This window comes from Procambarus clarkii, chromosome 82 (assembly GCF_040958095.1).
Source record: "Procambarus clarkii isolate CNS0578487 chromosome 82, FALCON_Pclarkii_2.0, whole genome shotgun sequence".
Classification (NCBI taxonomy): domain Eukaryota; kingdom Metazoa; phylum Arthropoda; class Malacostraca; order Decapoda; family Cambaridae; genus Procambarus; species Procambarus clarkii.
Window position 1 is genome coordinate 11,655,445 of NC_091231.1, and position 21,549 is coordinate 11,676,993.

At 38.2% G+C, this 21,549-nt stretch overlaps 1 protein-coding gene across 1 annotated transcript in view; it reads right to left on the reverse strand.

Annotated features, from left to right (window-relative positions):
* LOC123764328 (golgin subfamily B member 1) overlaps positions 1 to 21,253 on the reverse strand; it is a 35,742-nt gene extending 14,489 nt beyond the window's left edge. Inside the window, 8 exon segments of the mRNA XM_045751944.2 lie at positions 1,381 to 1,695; positions 4,020 to 6,200; positions 8,998 to 12,726; positions 12,728 to 14,476; positions 16,494 to 16,550; positions 16,552 to 16,590; positions 18,537 to 18,665; positions 21,122 to 21,253. Coding sequence (XP_045607900.2) covers positions 1,381 to 1,695; positions 4,020 to 6,200; positions 8,998 to 12,726; positions 12,728 to 14,476; positions 16,494 to 16,550; positions 16,552 to 16,590; positions 18,537 to 18,656 — 8,190 coding nt within the window. The 5' untranslated portion in view covers positions 18,657 to 18,665; positions 21,122 to 21,253.
* Positions 21,254 to 21,549: the final 296 nt, after the last annotated feature.

A 21,549-nucleotide genomic window follows, 5' to 3' on the forward strand; every position in this document is an offset into this window, starting at 1 on the left:
ATAGATGAGGATTGATGGATTATTTCACACACACACACACACACACACACACACACACGTTATACACACGCACGTATACTGTACACACACACACACACACACATTCAAGGTTAAGAAACATTGTGCCATGTGTGTGTAATTACCTAAGTGTAGTTACAGGATGAGAGCTACACCACGAGCGTAGCTCTCATCCTGTAACTACACTTAGGTAATTACACACACATGGCACAATGTTTCTTAACCTTGAATCTATGACCTCTTGTTCTTGAGGTTGCTGGTTTGAAGAACTGTTAATTTTGTCGATTCTTGTTACTGTACTATATTGCATATACTGTAGTTATCATATCACCTCTTTTTCTCCTACCTTCTAGCTTTGGCATCTTTAACACCTCTAATATCTCCACACAGCATTTGTTTTTCAGTTCCAAAAGTCATTTTGTACTATTTGTGCCTACACTTTCCTATCCATTTCCTGCTCATATCTTGAGATATGGGCAGGAAATGCCCATATCTCAACTTTCATCATTCATCATTTCAACTTTATCTCAACAGCATCATTCGACCGCTCCATATACCAATTTTGGTCTCAAATTAACAGGAAAACAAATTAAAGAAAAACAAGAGCTATAAGGTACAATATTAAACATACCAAAGCTAGTAAGAAAGAAAAAAAAAATGATAAGATCACTATATATAAAATAGTAACAGGAATCGACAAAATTGACAAGAGAAATTCTTAAAACCTGCCACTTCAAGAAGAGGTCATAGATTCAAGTTAAGGAAATGAAGGTGCCAAAAATAAAAATGTTAGAAAGTTTTCTTTTTGCAAACAGAGTGGCAGAAGGTTGGAACAAGTGAGAAAGTGGTAGTGGAAGCCAGAGCCAGTAGTTTCAAAGCATCTCATGAGAAAGAGTACTGGAAAGAGGGGACACAACAAGCATACCTCTCATCCTGTAACTTCACTTAGGTACTGTACTATAATTACACTTAGGTAATTACACACGAGTGAGTTTGGCCGGGTATAAAAAGATTTTTGTACTCGAGAGATTCCACTGTACTGCGATTTGAAGGTACTGTATTAAGAAGGTTTAGGGATTATTCTATATAATTATTCATTTACTTTAAAATTTTTCTTTCCCAGCAAAGAATAAAAAACAATCTCAAAATAAGTGAGAAACTGGGTTGATAATGACAATAATAATGATGGTAGCTAAAATACATTAATCCTTTTACAAAGCATAATCAAGTTTTGGATACATTGACTGTTGAATCAATCACATTGTTGTTGAGTTACTGACAGATTTGCTTGGAGTCAAAACTGTCTTTACACATGAATATGTTGGGAACCAAATGTGCAATGTTGTTATTTCTTCACTTTACCTGTTGATGTAGATGCTGATTATATTCCTGCAATTCCTCCACATGCTGCTCTAGCTTATTGATAGTTTCAATGCTGCTTTCCTGAGCTTGGTCCTGCTGAGCTAGCTTGGTCTTCATTGCTGCCATTTCTGCGTTCATGTATGTTATTTTTCGATCTTGGCCATCTATGGTTGTCGTGTGGAAGCTAATCTCTTCAGATTTCTTCATTAATTCATCTCGAAGGAGTTGTTGCATTTCTAGATTTTGGTCCAAAGCATTGCTAATGCGAGTTGCCTTATCTTTAGCATCTCCAGCCTGTACTTCAAGTGCAGTATTCTGAAAAAAATAAAAACACAAAATTACTCACTCACATTTTGGGTAAAGTCACCGTTAATGGGACATTTCAGAAAGCTATTGATCTCGTTGTTGGATTATAAAACAGCTAAACTGTATCAGGTTAATTGCAAAAGATATGGTAGGAATTGAAAATGAAATTATTGTTTTATAAAGTGACACTGGAATGGACACTATACATGCAACACCCACAGAGATTAATGAAACACTGGCAACATGTAGAGTTTTGATGTGTGGAAAGTGCACAGACAGAAAGAGTGGGGAGCTGGTCGGCCGAGCGGACAGCACGCTGGACTTGTGATCCTGTGGTCCTGGGTTTGATCCCAGGCGCCGGCGAGAAACAATGGGCAAAGTTTCTTTCACCCTATGCCCCTGTTACCTAGCAGTAAAATAGGTACCTGAGTGTTAGTCAGTTGTCACGGGCTGCTTCCTGGGGGTGGCGGCCTGGTCGAGGACCAGGCCGCAGGGACACTAAAAAGCCCCGAAATCATCTCAAGATAAGATCTCAAGATAACCCCTCAGCACTGGTCTCCAGACAAATGAGAACTGTACCCACTTACCACAGAGATGAATAAACATGTACAGTTTATTTATAATATAACTAAAATCATGGCTGTCAACAGAAATTGAGAAAACTATTGCTAAACACAATCAGGTCACCTGTACTTTGAGTCATGTTTAGTCTCTTGGTACACATTATAAGGTACAAATGCTTGATCATAAACAAGATGAATATTACATGACAGGTTATGAAATAATGGCAATCCTTTTTTGGCATTTAATTTTTTTGGAGGGGGGGGGGGGGAAAGGGGAATCAGAAGTCTGTTGGTGCCAGTGTCTTTTTCCAGGCCGCACGCTTGCTGCATACAGCCCGAACACAGTCCGAATTCCACCAGGGAACATACTTTCACCCACCATTGGAAGCATAGTGAGGAAGAGAGAACAGGGCAGAATCAAAGATGGTGTCTCGAAAAATGAGGAGGGCTTCAGGGAGAGGAAATCAGATAGGGTGGAAAGGAGGAGTGTAGAGGGTGAAAAGGTTCCAATCCGCCTTATCAAAATCAAGGGAACGATTGTGGAGGGAGAAAAGAAAAGATGGTGACAAGGATGGGGAAATGGTCACTGTTATAGAGGTCCTCGACGACCCTCCATGACAGATCTAAATAAATGGAAGACGAGCAGAGGGAAAGATCAATACAAGAAAGGGTGCACGAATGTGAATCGCCATGAGTTTGCATTTAACTCTTGTAGCCTTGGGTTATAATATTCAATAACCATCAACTTGGATCTTACTACCTTTAAATGTCTCCTTAATTTTTCGACTGTACATCCTATCAGGTGATGGGGTGGATAAATATGTTCAAAGTGCGCATCCCATCAGGTGAAATATTAGGGTACTGCATAAGATTTAAAAGTCCTGCACATATATGGGGCTAATATTTGCTTCCTCAGGCCTCCAGTAAAAATACCCCATCTTGGAAAAAAAAAAAAATCTGTCACTCGTTCTTTTTCCAGGGCCTTGGTAAATAGACGAGGACCATGTCTGGCACATCACCATCCAGTGTCGGGATGTGCAGGGCAGATATTCTGTACTGTACTTGGATGCATCGAACATTTAACACCAAATGAGTAATTACCATGTATATATTCATAGACAAAATGTGTGCTATGTGCAATTATAAGATTTATGCTTTTCTTTTTTATACTATTATGTGTGTGTATGCATATTATATATATATATATAATTTTATTTTTATATGAATAAATACATGTTGTGTGTATATTTATACTCGTACATCTGTACATAAGTTATTCATAATGAACACTACCTTTGACACATCAATACAACTTGTTAGAATGAAAAAACTAAATACATTTTTTTCACTACTCACTTGTCAGCTATTTTCTCTTGTCAGCTGTTTTCACTTGTCAGCTATTAACAGGTGCACAGCCCAGGGGTTAAATGCGTGAAGTCTTACAATATTTTTAGCTGTTCAAGATTTTTGTCATTCTTATTTATTTTATTACCTTTATTTCTTTTATAGCTTAACCATGTTTAAAATCTTATAGATGTTGTAAAAGCTTATGCAAACCTGATACACAATTTTTACTATTAGATAAAATTAATGATAATTAAAAAAAAGAAACACTTCATTAGGTTCGAAATGAAATTACTTAAGCAACGTGCTTAGACGTAGAGAAAAATAAGTGAAGCCCTAAAAAAGTTGTCAGTTTTTAAATAGTTTTACTAGTTATTTGCTAGAAAGACACATGCAGCCAAGAAAAATCGAATGTGTTCAACTCACCTCTTCATGCAACAAGTTATTCTGTTCTCTAAGGCTGAAGCACTCATTCTGTAAGGCACGGATAGTTTCCTCCTCCTCCTCCTCATGCAAAGCCTGTAGTTGCTTTTTCAGGCTATCAACTTCTTCCACTAGACGATCTCTTTCTCCCTTCAAAATCCCTACGTCGTGCTTATGACCGTCACAAACATCTCGGAGATCATTATATTCAGCAAACATCGAGTTGTATGCAGCCTTCAATGTGCTGTGAGTGTATGACAGCTCCCTTAATTCTTCATTTATCTTTTCCTTTTCCTTTTTGACAGAAGCATGTTCGGCATCAAGTTCTATGTATGAAGACTTATAATTATTTATGTCACTTTCAGCTTTGGACTTTGCCTCTTTAAGCTTATGTATTAAAGATTGAAAGGATACATTATCATTACTAAGAGACTCGACCTTTTCTTCAAGTTCCTCTGTTAAAGCTTGCAATCTTTCATTCTCTGTTTTCAAGCTTTTTATCTCTTGATGAAGTGATGAAATATGTTCTCTTAAAGTCTTGACTTCATCAGAAGACTCTCCTTGTTCTTTTGTGTCAGGTGCAGTTTGGACTGGCAAGGACTGTAACTGCTTCTGCTCCAGTTCTTGCTGGTCAACAACCTCTTCCAGTTCTGATATCTTCCATTCAAGTGCTTGTACCTGACCTTCAAGTTCCTTATTACGAGCTTTCAGGAGCTTGATAGTCGTGTCTTGGTCTTCCTTTAGCTCTAAATAATGCTCTTGAGCAGCAGTGAGAACATCAACTTGATTAATAAAGTGTTCCTTTTCGTTTTCTACTTCATCGAGTCTCTGCTTGAGCTCGTCTCTCTCTGTTTCTGCTCTTGCTATTTGTGCCTTCCACTCTTCCTCGAGTGCTTGGTCAAGATCTGAAAAGCCTCCAGCTTTGGCCTTTAATTTTTGTACCTCCTTGCTTAGAACTTCATTCTTAGATTGAGTTAACTTAAATTTTTGCAACATTTTACCACTCTTCATTTTGGAAGCTTGCAACTCATCATATAGACCATTCTTCTCTTTCTCTAATGAAATTACCTTAGCTTTAAGACAATCTATTTCCTCCTGGTACTTTAAATCAACAGATGATGACCTTAGAAGATGCTCATCCTCTATTTTACCTTCAGCACTCCAGTCAACTTCCTCAACCAAACAGTGTGGGTCTGATTCTGATGTACGCTTACTCCTCGGGTGTGATTCTATAGTAGCAACTTGAGTTTGCAACTCATTGTATTTCAACTCAAGATCATTATATTGAGAATCCAGCAATTTGAATCTTTCAATTTCAGCTCTTAAACGGGTGATTTCGGAATCAGCTGAAGTGCCAACCTCTGTTAGTCTCTGGATTTCACCACGAAAATGGTCATTTTCAGAATTAATAGTCATATTCTGGGCAGTGATTCTTTGTACTTCACTTTCTAAACTCTCTTTCTCTGCTTCTGTCATTTGATTTGTTTGAGAAAGTGCTTCATATTCCCCTCTGGATCTATTGTTTTCTGCCTCAAGCACATCATAGTCACCTCGTAGCCTCTCATGCTCACCTTCCATGACTTCAAGTTCACTACGTAACTGATTATTTTCACGTTCTATTCTTTGCAACTCGCTCCTGATTCTTGTTACCTCATCATCTAGCTCCTGATTTTCACCTCCAAGCCGAGAAATTTCAGTTTGGCGTTTCACACTTTCTTCCTTGAAACTCTCACTTTCAGTGTGTAGTCTCAGGGCTTCTGTCTTGTAAGACTGTCCTTCATCCTGAAGCTTGACACACTCATTTCTGCATAATTCCACTTCATTTTGCAGTCTTGCACATTCATTTTGATATAATTCGACCTCCTTCTGCAGTCTTAGTACATCACCTCTGAGCTTTGTCATCTCTGTACCTAAACCATGTGCATCAGTTTGTAGTCTTTCTCTGTCAGTTTCCACTGCCTGGCCAACCTGATTTAGCTCTTCAATTTCATTTCTTAATCTGGAAATTTCTGATTCTGCTGACTGAACCATAAGTTCTAACTCCAACACACGAGATTTGGAGCCCTCGCGCTTGGTCTCAGATTCTTGTATGCATGACTGAAGCTCACCATAAAGGATCTCTACTTCACGTAAACGAGATCGCTCTATTTCAGCATCGGCCAATTTGTTCTGCATGGCTGTACACTGAAAACAGTTAAGTGGGAATTAGTGTCACACTTAACAAACTTTAAAGCTTGAATTAGTATATCACTCTAGATTCATATATGGTTTAATTTGTTAATATAACTAAAATTTCAGCCTGAATTTATGTCGGACAAAAATCAACTTGTCTGCAATCTTGGGGATGGTAACTTTTCTATGGTTGATGGTAAAGTAAAGGCACTAGTCAGACTAGTAGACTAGTCAAAAGCACTAGTCAGAGGGATAGAAGCCCTAAACAAGAAAATAAAGAGAAACAAGAAAAAATAAACACTGATGACCAGTGTCTCCTGTTTATGTTTATCAAAGGACAAATGTGCTCGAGTGTAAAAGTTTTGTGTAAGGTATAGCATAAGAAATATATATGGTTCATTTAATCAAGGATTATGCAATTACTGTTCAATGGACATTTGATAATTTCAAAGTGTTAAGCTACTTTACTTTCAGATCCACTACACAGAAAGAGATCATCAAGATTACAGTCAGTAATTATATAATAAGCCATACTTATGTGGTCAAAACACATTTTTTCCACAAATTCCAAATTTAATAAATATGGATTTATAAAATATATATGTTATAAATGTAGCAAAACTATAAAGGAAAGCTACATGCAATGTACAGTATAAAGTATCTTTGATGGAGAAAACAGGATTTCTATGAAAACAACAGAACAGTGAATGTAATGAAACGCTAAGGCTCTTGTACCAAAGAGCTTACTGAAACGTGATCGACTTCGAAACTTGCATAAGCATACCAGAAATCAGGATCAGGACGTGGTTTCCCCATAAAGGTGAAGGGGTCAGAGAGCCACTCAAAACTGAGAAAACTGCCCAGAAGGATACAGGCAAGACAAACCTGTCTTGGTTTCCCTTTAGAAAAAAATTGAAGAAAGAAATGAGGCAAAGGATAGTTGGCAGTAATCAAAAGTGCCTCGTTCCAACTCACACGACCACCATCAGATGGTAGCGCAAGTTGTCTGGGATCTTACTCAGTCACAATATGGTAGGAACAGGGAGCTATCGAAAAGCTGCATAGAAAAGGGCATTTCATTACACTCGATGCTCTATTTTTGTGCAAGTCCCTCACTATCTTCCCTGTGCTCACTCACAGCAGTGCCTTTGAGAGAGAGTGGCTTCACTGAAAGGAAGCAATATATCAGGACAGACTAATACAAGGAAGGGCTTACCCATGAAATAAGTAGAGATAAGACCAGAGATTAGGGAAGATGAAAATTAGCAGGGTGCCTCCTACCTAAAGGCCTCTCAAGCACGAGGACATGGAACATCAGAACAGAAGACGCAAAAACCAAGGGAAAAAGGCAACAACAAAATCACATTCAATGACTAAATGGGTTCTGGGGATACATGAGCAGGCTGGAGGTGACAGAATGCCCTAGGCAACTGCAGATAAGGAGAAGAAGAAACATCCATCCCAATGGCAAGCAACAGAGGCTCTGCCAAAGCTGAACGAGCTGAAGTTGGGACTGGGAGGCTGAACAAGCTGAGGTCAGACAACAGCCAAAACAGGAAGATTGACAAAGGACAGCACAGGTTGCTAGAGCCAAATCCTTTAACTACTACTCATAAGAGAGAGAATCCCCTGCTTCTACACCGACAACGGCCAAAGACTGAAAAATACAGTACTGTATGGCTCAAGCTTGCAAAAAAGCCACAACACAAAAAGCTGCCTTCTGTGTGTGTAGATGTTAAAAAACACCGACCAGAAAAACCCAGAATCCAACAGGTGGAGTGACAGAAGCATATGGTATGCCCAGTGGCATCCAAAAATACTGAAACATATCCTGAAAATCTAAGTAGAAAAACCTAGCAATAAATTCAATGTAGATTTCCATCATGTCTAAATTAATAGTTTAATGAGGTAAACAGAGCTCCCAGATGCACGGAAACTTGTTGCCTAGTCCAATTACTACCTGGATGAGAAACCGCTCAAAAGGAGCTCACCTAGGCGAGGAGTAAACCCAACGCTCTCATGGGAGAAATATCACGTGGAAAAATATAAATGCAAGGCAATGTTAAGGAAGGAAACCCCAAATTCAAGTTGCAGCTAAATAAATGACTAGGGACATGAAATGCGGGAGGCAAATAACATAATTGTGAAGCATAAACACGAGCAATAACAAAGCACTGCCCCATGTAGAATGAATTGTCCAAAGGACCCCAATACAGTACCTCTTAGCTGTAAGGTTAAAATTAACTAGTCCCAGTAGGGATAATACACTTCGAAGGTACCAGGCACGCAAGAGTGGGTGGCAGTGGCCCAAGACCTACCTGCAATCATCTGGTGATGTTAGGCGAGTTGGAACAAGGGTCGTTTGCTTGATGCAATCCTGTTTACCTTGTTTTGTTTCTGAAGGGCAGTGGTTTGTTTTGTTTCACCTGTGAAACAAAGTTTTTCAAACAGCGATCCCTCCCTCCCCAAAGACGACAATACAAGTACTGTACTCCAACCCTTGAGAAATAAGAACAGAAGTTCCCAACACAGGGTTGGGTTGACCCCTGCATAACCCCCCTTGGGATTAGGGTTGCATAGAGAAAAAAAGTCACATTATGGCTGAAAATAAATAACTCGATCCACAGATATGAAAAGAAAGAGGCAAAGTTTGGTATAACGACAAATTTCACAACCTCATTATAAAAAGTTGTCAAATCTGGAACTTTGGCACAAAAACTTTTCACCATCATTCAAAGTTAATGTATGACCAGATAATAAAACTGATCAATGTGCAGGAATTAATAAAAAAAAATAACTTTTTGCCAACCTGATGTTGAAGTGCTTGTACTTGGCTTTGCAATTCATACACTTGTGTTTCAAAGCCTCGGAGTCGGTCTACTTCAGCTTCAGCCTCTTCCAATCGGTTTGTGTTTGGTGCAGAACCGGTCAATTTTTCAAGCTGTTCTTCTAATTCACCTATACGATTCATCTGCTGCTGAAGACTATCATTTTCTTCTTTAAGGTGCTCATGTGCTGTTTCAATTTCACACAACTTGCTTTGTAGTTCCAAAATATCTTGTTCTTGTTGTTCAACTTTACTTTCATTTGAAATCAATTGAATGTTTGATGGTGTTGTCTCATCAGTGCTAGCTTGACTACTCTGGAATGCTTGTAGTTGCTGCGTCAGCTGAGCTATTTGTTGCTCTGCCTCTTGATAGCTAGCCTGCAACTGTGTGTAATGGCTCGTCCAATTTGTCCATTGTTCCTCATACCATGAAAGTCTGTATTGTAGTTCTTCCACATTGACTGATTCTTCTGGCTCTTTGTGCTGCTGAGATGGTTCCTCCATCTCTTTCTTGGCCACCAGTTCTTCAACAGGTTGCACAGATTTAGCAGACACTTCAGGTTCTTGTTGAGGACACTCGTCAAACCAAGTAGCTGGATTTTTGTCATTATTTTCTTCAGTCTTCTGTAAGAAAGTGAATGGATCATCACCTGGTTGGTTCCACTGGATATGTGATGTAGATGTTCCCCTAATTTCTGCTGCTTGACTTGCAGTTGGTGTAGCTTGTGTCAGGGAAACTTCTCGTGTAGTGGCTGTTGCCTCTTGATCAGCCACTGGCCAAGTTTCAGATGGTTGTTCACATGGTGGCCAGGCTCCTAATGTGTACTCCTGATTTAACCAATAACCCGATGTATCTGATTGTTGCAGTTGCTCATGTTGTTGATAGGTTGTAGAGACAATCTGCTGCTGAGACAACTCAATATCTTGTTGCTTCTTTTCAAGGTCTTTTTCTAGGGCATACAGTCTTTGCCTCTCTTGGTCTAAAGTACTCTGTAGGGATTCCATATCCTCTAAATTTTTCTTTATGGCAAGTAACTCTTCTCGATCTTCCTCCCATTGCTGTTTTTGATGAGCAGAATTCTGTTCCAAGACTTTTTTCTCTTCGGAAATGGTGTTAACCTGCTGGAGAGCATCTTTAAGTTGATCTTGTATCATCATCAACATTTCATCTTTATCAGATAAAGATTTTTGAAGGCTATTCACTAAAGAGTTTTCCAGATTTGGCAATTCCTTTGGTTCTGGTGTTCCTAGGTCCACCTCACCCCAATCTTCCCATCCCGATGATGTGGTTGTCGTGCTCTGTGACTGAGTGGCAAGTGTTGTCTGAAGCAGTGTGATTGTCTGCCGTGCTTCTTGCAAATGTTGCTTTAAGGTGTTGGCATCAGCACGCAGACCATCACACTCTTCTTCCAGAAATTGAGTTTGCTCTTGTGCTACTGCAAGCTCTTCTTTTAATCTTGTTAGCGAGTCTCCCGAGGTACCAGAAGGCAGTTCTGCCAGCTGCGTTTCAAGCTGCTGCTTTTCTTTCATCATTTCTCTTAAAGAATTCTGTAATTCAGTTAAGGTATTTTTATGTTCAACAACAGTTCTTTCTAAGGACTGAATCTCTTCATCTTTTGATTTGATTTCCGAATTCAATTCTTCAATATTTGTGGTAAGAAGAGTAATAGTTTTCGTTTGATCTTGGAATTCAAACAAATTCTTGTCAAATTCTGTGTGTAACTGGTCACGTGCTTGAGTTACAAATAAAAGTTCACTTTCTAGACGAGTAATGTTTTGCTGCTGAACAAGTGACAGGGCAGTCACTTCACTTTCACTTTGCTGATGAAGAGCAAGTGCTTGAGTCAACTCTGCTTGGAGTGAATCTGCTCTCTGTTGTTGCTGCTCTTTGGAGGACACAGTCTGAACAAGTTCGGTTTGCATAGTCTCGACTCTCTGCCGCTCTTCCTCCAAAGCTAACTGAAGTTGTTCTAGTTCTTTCCTTCTTACGACAAGTTCATCTTTAGCTTCAATGAGATCCTTATGTGCAGAATTCTGGTTTGCAATTGCAGTTTCTAACTCACCTTCCAGCTGAGTAGCCCATTCTTGTATTTTTGATGAACCTATTTCCAAGTTCTCCGCATATTCTCTACTAGCCTGTAGATCGATTTCCAGCTTGGCAACGTCTGACTTCAAGTGTTGGAGCTCTATTCTGACTGTTTCCATTTCCTTAGTGTTACTTTCTTGCTGGCTAAGTGCTTGCTTTTCTATGGTTTCAAGTTTAATTTCTTTCAACTTTATCTGCTCTTTTAGTTGAGATACCATTATGGTAGCTTCTTCACAATGAGATTGAGTTTCTTCTAAGTGGCTTTGGGCTATGCTAAGATCTTCTTTGGTTTTGTCCAACTGCCCTTGTGTTTGGGTCAACAGCATCTGTGTCTCGCTTAACTGACCTAGAGTTTGTTTGAGTTCAATCTCCTTCTGTGTCAACTGCTCTTGACTGTCAATAAACAGATGTTGAGAATGAGATAATTGTTCTTGAGTAAAAACAAGCAGCTCTTGATTCTGGGTTAGTTGGGATTTCAAGTCACTTATGACAGAATTTGCCTTCTCAACTTGTAACTGAACATTCTCCAACTCATGAGTAATTTCAGTCAGGTATTGACTTTTTTCTAGGGCTTCAGCTTGCCACTTCTCTATTTCTGAAGCCTTATGCTCTACTTCACTTGCAAGGCTTCCAACAGATGTTTCTAATACACAAATTCGCTCCTCCTTCTCTACTACCGTCTGCTTAAGAATTTCAATATCATGATTTTGCTGATTAGACTTGGAAGTAGCCTCTAAATTGAAATGAGAAATACTTTCATCTTTTTGGTGCAGTAATGATCTGACCTCACTCATCTCCTCCTCTAAGCTGGATTTAGTTTTAGTCAGTGTCAAATTCTCATTTTGTAACTGATACAGTTTTTGTTCTAATGCAGACTTTTGTGAAACAAGGTTTTCTATATATGATGATGTTTCTTCCATCTCCACCTGAAGATGGGAAAGAGAGATTTCCTTCTCAGCGAGAGATGAATCAAGGTAAGAAACTTTTTCTTCTAAACTCTTAATATTAACTTGTAATTCGTCTAACATTCTATTTTTATCACAGATTTCCTTCTCGTATTTTGAAATAACTATCTGGTTATTCTGTATTTCCTGCACTTTGACCTGGATTTCCATACTAGAGGCTTCCACTTGATTCTTTGACCCATTCAGCATATCTAATACTATATTTAATTCAGTTTCGTATGATTCTTTTGTCGTTTCTAATTGCTGGGTAATGTTCCTGACTTCTTTTTCCAGTTTATCAACTACATCATTTGTTGAGAGCAGCTGTTCATCTTTCTTTAACAATGACGCATGAAACTCTTCAATCTTTTGGTCTCGAGCATTGATTTGAGATTCCATCTGTTCAAGCATGTTAATATGATCACTTACTGACTTATCTTTATGCTTCACTTGGTCCTGTAAATGGGAAACTTCACCAACAAGATTCTGAATGGTTATATTCTTTTCATTAATGGTTCTATTTAAACATTCAACCATTTCTTTAAGTTCTGCTACTTCTGCTTCTTGTGACTGTAATTTTGATGACAAATTTGACAGCTTATCTTCCAAACCTTCTTTAGTTTTGAGAACTTCACTGACCTTTTGAACTTCTTGCTGGAATTTTTGACTCATTTCCTCCAACTTCAAATCTCTTTCTCTCCAGTGTTTCAGTAGCCACCACCAACTGGTTCTTAACATCTGCCACAGTAGCATCATGTTTATCAATCTTTATGGACAGGGTGGTAATTGTGTTTTCTTTATCAGTCAGGATGTTCATAAGACGTTTACATTCTTTAACTTTGGTTTCTTTTTCTTGTACAGCTGCTTTAGTTTTTTCTTCACATTCCTGTACAGCAGTGAGCTGACTGAGGTATTTTGTTTCCAATTCATCCTTTTCCTTCATGATGCTCTGTAGAGACTCCTCCAAACTTCCTTTCTCTGCCATTAGTTGCTCGACAGGCACTTGCTTAGATTCAAACAGCTGATTTTCCAGCTCCTGTCTTGCCTTCTCTGCAACATCTCTCTGCTCTTCTACCTCACAAAGCCTTAGCTCGACTGTGACTTTTGCTTGAGTGATTTCTGCGAGTCTTGCTTTCAGGCTAGTTAACTCAGATTCCAGATCAAATATTCGGTTTTCACGTTCATTGGTGCCCTCAACCAGTTTGATTTTCTCAGTTTCAAGAAGGGTAATGGCACTTAACTGAGAATCTAAATCATTATTAAGCTGTTTTATTTGATCCTCCATTTTATTTCTACAAAGTGTCAATTTTTCATTGGCAAGTTTCAGGTCATCAAAGTCAACTAACTTTAGTTGCAAGTTTCCTTTCTCCTCTTCCAATTCTGCAATAGAATTTTGTAACAGCAAAATTTGTTCTCCTGCATTACCATCATCTTTTATACTTCTAAATTGTTTTTCAAGTGCCTTTAATTTTTTTTGGCCATGAGCCTCAGCTTTAACAAGTTTTTGTTTGAGTTCCTGTAAAAGAGAATCTCTTTCTTCAGCTTCTTTTCTATCCAATTCGGATTGGTTTCTTAATGTTTTAGTGTCGGCTTGCAGTGTCACAATTTTCTCTTGCAGTTCAGCATTACGAGTACTAAGCTCAAAACGAAGATTTTCAAGGCGACGACCATTGTCTTCTAGTTGTGTAACCTTTTTAGCCTTTTCTTTTAGTTCTTTGGTCAACGAATCTTTCTCGGACAAAAATTCCTGTTCTTTCGCAATAAAATCTTCCTGCATTTTTTTCATTTGATATCTAACTTCATCTAACTCTTCTAAGGTTTTGATGCTCTTTTCATCTTGAGCCTTTGCAACAAGAGAAACTGCTTCAGTCCGTGCCTCTATCACTTTATCTTTCTCACTTAAAGTTTCTCGTTGCTCTTGAATAATTTCTTCTAACTGATTATTTTTTTGAGTCAATTCTAAAATTGTATTGTCTTTGTAAATTATTTGTTGATAAAGTTTTTGAGTTATTGAGTCCTTAAATGCAGCTCCTCTATCCTCCTGCAATGAATGAATTAAAGTATCTCGCTCTTCAACTTCGGCTCGTAGTCGTTCGATTCTTGATTTCATGTCTTCCATTGACGCACGCTTCTCAGCATTTTCCTTCTGCTGATGTTCAAATTTGTGTCGATTTTCTTCCAGCTGCTTTCTTAGTAGTAATATTTTGGCCCTACTGCCACTTTCAGATGAGGGTAACTTCTTCTCCTCTACCAACTTCTCCTCAACAGCATCACGAACTCTAACTCCACCACTGATTACGGTGGGTTCATTTCCCGATAGTGTGTCCTCTGAAGACCCCAGTGGCTCTACTCTTTCTGGAAGCACCGACTTTCTCTTGGCACCAATTCTTCCTAAGCGTGGTTTTATCTTGGCCAATCTAGCAGCATAATCCTATTAAAAGAAAAAATTAGAATGATTTTGCTTTTACTGTCCATTATAGTCAATTATTAGAACTACAGGTTAACACTATCTCTGTTTAGTAACAACAAAATATTAATTAATAATAAAACACAGTATGCTTAAACAAATATGGTACAGTATGGTACCTCATGATTGATAACAATGGTATACCATACAACAACTCCAGCAGCAACAAAAACCAGAAACATCAACATCACACCAACCTGCTACCATCGGAAGGTCGGTGTGGCTATTTTATACACAGCCTTTAATATTCAAATAATTTAATGAAGAAAACTGAGTTTTAATTCATTTAATTCCCCCCCCCCCCCAACCAGGGACATTCTCCACAGGCCCTGACCTTTACTGGCCAGCTATGTGTTATTCATGTCAGTATTACTTAGGGCAGTGTCTTAATATTTGTCTAAGATTTCCAACTGTCTTAAGGAAAACTTGTTTCTCTCTGCCTCAAGCTATTACAGCCTGTACCCTGCTCCTCAACACCGTTTTCCTTATTAATTTCATTAACATATTTGGCTCACCTGATTTTGCTAGTTTCTTTAATCTTGCTTGTAACTCCCAATACTCGTGCTACTTTATACAGTACCGAATACCTTTACAATGTAGCTTAGGTCATATGGAACGTAATGTTGTAATTTATTCAAAATGTCATCTTGGGAATACTTCTTAAAAAACCTTGAAATTTTCATATTTGAACGTTAAACATTTTTCAATACAATGTATTATTCCAGCTCAGGTACTCTGTGACAGGTTTCAAGCATTCTTTCTTGCATCATTACTAAACAGAACATTATCCCCTAGAACTTTAAACCCAGATTAATCTTAACTCTTAGATATAGGTTACTGTTGTATGTTTATTCACGAGGTAAATGTGGTTATCATATTATGGTATATATATATATGTATATGTGTATGTAACATTAACAATTGTGTAACTCGCTTCAAAAGATTGTCACTTGCTTAGCTAAACGAACTATGGGGGTTCAGTTCCTGAACTGATTATGTGCCTCTGTAACCTTTTCCACCACCCACCATAGGATGGGTATGGGATGCATAATAAAGAAAGAAATTGAAGAAATTGAATACGAATGATTTAAAAAAATATGGTTTGGGTTTTACATGTACAGTATGATGCAAATAAGGACATATTAGCTCTTAGTGGATGTAAAGGCGTTTACCTTGACCCACAAACAAAATTCCTGCTATCATTTCATGGTTACATTACTCGGTGAATGCATTTGTCGTCATTGTATAAAATTCAGTAATAATAACATGATACGCTTAACAATGATGTTCATATGGTTTTCACAACTCGATATGATTATAATGAGGTACTGTATACCAGGTAAACCAATCATCAACTGAAACATTATCATGCATTATGTGATTTAACAAGTTCTTGTAAATAAAAAGAAATAAGTGATAAACAATCAATGAAACCTCCGAGGAGAACACAGGGGTCGTATCTCGCACACCTCCGTGTCAGCAAAATTGGCATCGTATTAACAGATGCCAGATGACGTAGCCACCACGCAACCTTTCAGAATGCCTCCACCCAGTAAAAAGGTAAATACTGGTATTCACTTATTTTGTGTGTTTCTTATATATTAATACTAATTAACAATTCTATAGTGAACAATTATTTTTGGATTTTTAAACAAAATTTTGTGCATAGGCGAGTATGACCATTTTTCCATACTCCAAGCCATCCAAGGATTAAAAGCAGCCCAATCTACTGTAGCTGTAAATATTTCCACCCCTGTCCATTTGAATGCCATTTCAAGAATGTTTCTTAAATTTACCCTATCTAAAAACACTAATGTCTTCAGTCTGATATATGGTGGGAGAAGCCTAAATGCCCTAATCTGTCTCACAGGCCACTTCCATCAGTGTCAAAGCATTCAACTACTGTACACATTATTTATATTGGGTTTTTATGCAAATAATAAAACCAAAACAATTTAATAATTTTAAATCATGAGCTCACCTCGACTTCATTTCCCTGGGAGTCCACAGCTGACTCTTTCTTCTTAATCATGTCCTTTGAGTTGTCCAATTAATGCTTGCTGTTGGTCAAATTGTTCCTGCCAACAGAAAAACCTTCAATTATGCTTCATTCCAAATACCACTGGCACTTGGAAAATGAATCTGATATTGAATTTTCACTGCTATCTTTTTTTTTTTTTTTTAGCTAGATACCACAACAGGCTTTATAGCGAGTACAGTACTGTAGTTGTAAGAGGGAGAGCTCTTAGCTTGCCAAGAGTTAGTAGATGTCTGCTCCTGTACTCTATAAAGTGGCAAAACACATTAACAGGACAGCAAGAAACAAGCAGAGCAGGGATGCAGGGAAAAAGGAAGTGTCCGAAAAACCCAGATGAGGCCCAGCCTGACGAGACAAAAATAAATGGCACCGGTGCCAAATCACCTAGGCTATAAATGTTACCAATGCACTGAAATAAATACTGTACTGATGATGCTCAGAATTTGAATCATATGGGGCCCATTTTTCTCTGAGTTAGCCAGACTTCCAGATTAGTAGGAATTCTTACTGGAAATATTCAAAAAAAGAGCATATTCAAATTTTTATTGTACCACAACCAACATACAGTACAACCTCTATAGTTGATAAGGGATCAACCCCAATTCGTTGTAGCGAAGGATTTGTTGCAACTGGAGATGCCTCCAGGTTGCATTTCCCATCCCTATGGGCTAATTTTCACTTGAGGAAATTTTCATTTCAACTTATAATGTAATAGACAACTACTAAATGATCATGACTGCAATTTTTTTTAACCACATCTGGAATATTTCTCGTCACCAGCCTCAAAACTCATTTTCAAAAGGTAGCAGGGCCATACCTGAGTGAATGAAAACCTTACCAACTCAAAATGAAAAGAAACCATAGAACTTGCAGGCGATGAGTCACAATAACTGTGGCTAAAGTATGTTGATCCAGACCACACACTAGAAGGTGAAGGGACGACGACGTTTCAATCCGTCCTGGACCATCCTCAAGTCGATTGAGAATGTGATTGAGAATCACAATCGACTTGAGGATGGATTCAGGACGGACAGAAACGTCGTCATCCCTTCACCTTCTAGTGTGTGGTCTGGTCAACAAACCATAGAACTTGATTTTAATCATATTGCATGCAATGATATATTTAAGTCAATAATTAAAAAAGCAGTGGTAAGCCTAGTTTGATCTCAAAGGACCCAAGTTCGAATTCCCACAGAAGGCCAGATGTCTGGGGACATTTTGTCACCTGATGCCACTCTTCATCTAGCAGTAGATAGAGTATGTACTTAAGAGTTAGGCAATTGTTGAAGTTTGCATTCTGGGGAAAGTTAGTAGTTGGCCGAGAAGGATCTCTTGTAGCCTAAAAGGCTTCGTGTCATCACCAACGATGAAAATCCGAACACAGACATCACATACATACTACCCTTTAGCATGAATTAAAACACTGAATCTAATATCTCTCATTATATCAACCCATCCTCCTGTTTAGATAGTATCTATTGTGACAGTCGTCAATAGTCATGAATTCATACGTGCTTAGCTTTTAGATAGCAGTATACTGACTAGCAAGGAATTCTTTTAAAATAAATAAAGCTAAAAAATAAACTTAAAAATTTCTAGGGCTAATATAGCACACACATGTATTATACTGGGCCTTAGATATCATGAATTAGACTTAGGAAGGTTAGGTTAGTTTGTCAAAGAAACACAAGTAAAAAATAGTTTTCTGGTTTGTCCAACTCAACAGTTCAGATTTCTACTTTCTAATTTCACTGCATGTCGGTATATATACACTATGGTCCTCATCTTTACTTTAAGTTCTGTACTACCAAAATAGGAGGATGGGCTGCATTATTTTGACATTTACAATTTCATTTCTAAATCAAATTTTTGTTATATACATAAGACTAAATATACAAGAATTACCTTAATAAGAAATGCATACTGTATTTAATAGGCATTTTTTAAAACGTTAAAAACTGAAAACGCCAACTGTTAAATTCCTACCTTCAGATCCCCCAACTCTTGCTTGACAAATTCAACATTTTCATGGTCTGTGTCACTTTGCTCTTCAGGGGGATCCGGAGGGGACCCCCCTTGGTCTCCCTCGGCCCAGCCTTTCCACATTCTTAAACTCTGTCAAGAAAATATAAATTTAAGGATTAAAAAAACACCATATTTATAGGTGATTTTTGTATACAGCACTACAAGAGAAAACTGGACTGTTTTCCTAAGAGAAGTTTCAGATCAGCCGGGCTGTGGTGGGTATGTGGGCCTGCGGGCCGCTCCAAGCAACAGCCTAGTGGACCAAACTCTCACAAGTCGAGCCTGGCCTCAGGCCGGGCTTGGGGAGAAGAACAACTCTCAGAACCCCATCAAGCAGGTAAGCAGCAGGTACAGTACTGTATATTCCAAAAAGTGTTCAAGCATTCAGAATTATAATGAAATGAAGCTAAAATTTAGTGAAAATAGCAAAGATTAGGTCTACAATAGACTAGGTCTACAATGAATAGTTATGATGACTAAGTGGATTTCCATTGACTAAATACCTGCATAGAGAAGATACAAATAGAGGATAGGCAATATGGTAAACTGAGCAACTCTGTTCCAACAGATCAATTAGTGCTATACCACTTCCACTGCAAAAGATCTGTTTGAAATGACCACTGCTAATTTTCAGAAACACACATGATTTGTGTTTATTTTCCATTTTTTGTAACAATTATAAAATTATTATACAGAATATTTATTAGTTCAACCGGGCGATAAATGTCTCTACATATACTGCACATTATATTTTAAACATATTACTATACTGTACATGCAAATTGAGAAAATTAAGGCATTGGTTGATATAACTAAATATCAAATTTATATACAAATAAAATTGCAAATATTTATTACACAGAATCAGTCTACAGTAATAATAAGCTTCTCAAAATGAGGTGTTTGAATAATTTCAATTGCATTAGCTATGAACAGTGAACTGGTGTGACATTTTCATTCTCAATGCTAGAACATCCAAAAATAGTTAATTATTAAGGGATCTATTCATGGCTGATGCTACAGATATAATTCACACAGTTTTGTCTGACTAGCGGAGGTGGTCATGTGACATCAAGAGGATATCTGTAAAAGTAGGAAAAGTCAAATGCAGGATTCTAACATTGAATAAAATGCCTATACAGGGTTCCTCACAAGCATAACTGTTTAAATTTAGGTTATTATACCTAACTCCGGCGGAATAACACAACACTTGAAGTACTGTACAATACAGTACTTACATTTTGCACACTGGCAGTTTTAAGGTGAGGCAGTTTCCTACTCAATTACTAGCGAGACCCAATTGTGGTTAACCTAACTGACAGTGGTATGCACCTCATCCAGTGCTCTATGCCCACCATTTCATACACATGCACCAGACGGTGACACATGCACCGTGTTAGTTGGTCATCACCTTAGAGCCCTTCACTAAACTAATATTGTCCCACCGAGTTGAATTGGTTCTGCAGTTTTAAAAAAGAAAAACAATTTGAAAATTATTTGAATATGGTGGATACAGAGCAATGAAAGCATCACTTGTGTATGATTTGACTTCACCTCTCCCTAATGGCCTCAAAGAGGATGAGAAGCTAACAGTTTAGCAAATCTCCCCTCCCCCCAATTCCTCATTATTACTGAGGATTTTTTTTTAATTTGAACTCTGAATTGGAGTACTGTCATATCTTGGCAGATAGTGAACGTCATTATAAAATAATCATTAGAGCCTTGCTCGTGAGGTGATGGTTATGCTGTCATAATCTACACTATACCATGTACAAAGTTTGCACACCCCAATAGACGTGTATCCAAACAGTGCGGTGCCTCATACACCCGTTACCAATATTGCCACAATTCTTAGGTTAGGGTTGATGTTTATACTCAAGACAATAGGCCCTAAGAATGCCCTGCACATTTTCCAATGAATTTTAAATTGTAACCTCACCCAACCCAACATAGCTAAAAAAAAAAATATAGTTCGACAATTACAAAATTACCTTTGTGGAAACGTCAGTGTACGATTTAATCGAACCTATTTTCCAACACTGTCCGCTTTCCAAAAAAGTGCGGAATACAGTCAAATCGCAACCCTTAGGGGTAGATAAGGCTTCCCTTGTTATTTGACTTTTTCTACCATATAAGATATACATAGTAGATATAATTTCTTATACTATATCAATAATTATAATATACCAAATTCTACATACGAGTGTGTGCCAACACTCTACATACAGACCGTGTACGAACCCCCCCCCCCCCCGAACACCATCATGCAATAATTTTCCCTAAACCATGACCACAGCTGCGCTTGTTCGCCCTTAACTACCCCCCAACACTTTAACAATCCTCCACCGCTTAACGACTAACACACACACACCTCATTGACTTAAGACGCCACCAGTACGCGTCTTAAGAGACAAAAACTAGTGTTGGTCACCTCAACAGCTGATCCAAACTGTGGACGTGGACTTTCTCCAACTCACTCTTATTATTGTTTACCACCTTCCCTCTGCGGGCTGAATATTAAGCTGACTCTAAGGCAAATTATATACCTGTTACTGCTATCTATGGTTCGAAGACATGGTAGGGGCCGGAAACATGGAATCATGAGTGCATGAGAGGAAGCGGGTGAGGGAGACGGCCCTTTCTTGACGTTAGCAGCCAGACAACTGCCTGGCCTCGCCCGCAACCACGTAAACACAGCCTCCAATTTATTTATTTATTTTATTTATTTATATACAAGAAGGTACATTGGGTTTGTGAGAGAATACATAGCATAGTACAGTAATGACACTCTTGTAAAGCCACTAGTACGCGCAGCGTTTCGGGCAGATTGCCATTAAAACATACCATATACCATTGCCATTTCGTTTAATTGCCATTAAAACATGTAAATATACCATATGTGACACAATAAAAACACTGTAAACTGAATTATCCGTAACATTACTCTTGGTATTGGAGGTGTTTAGATATACAC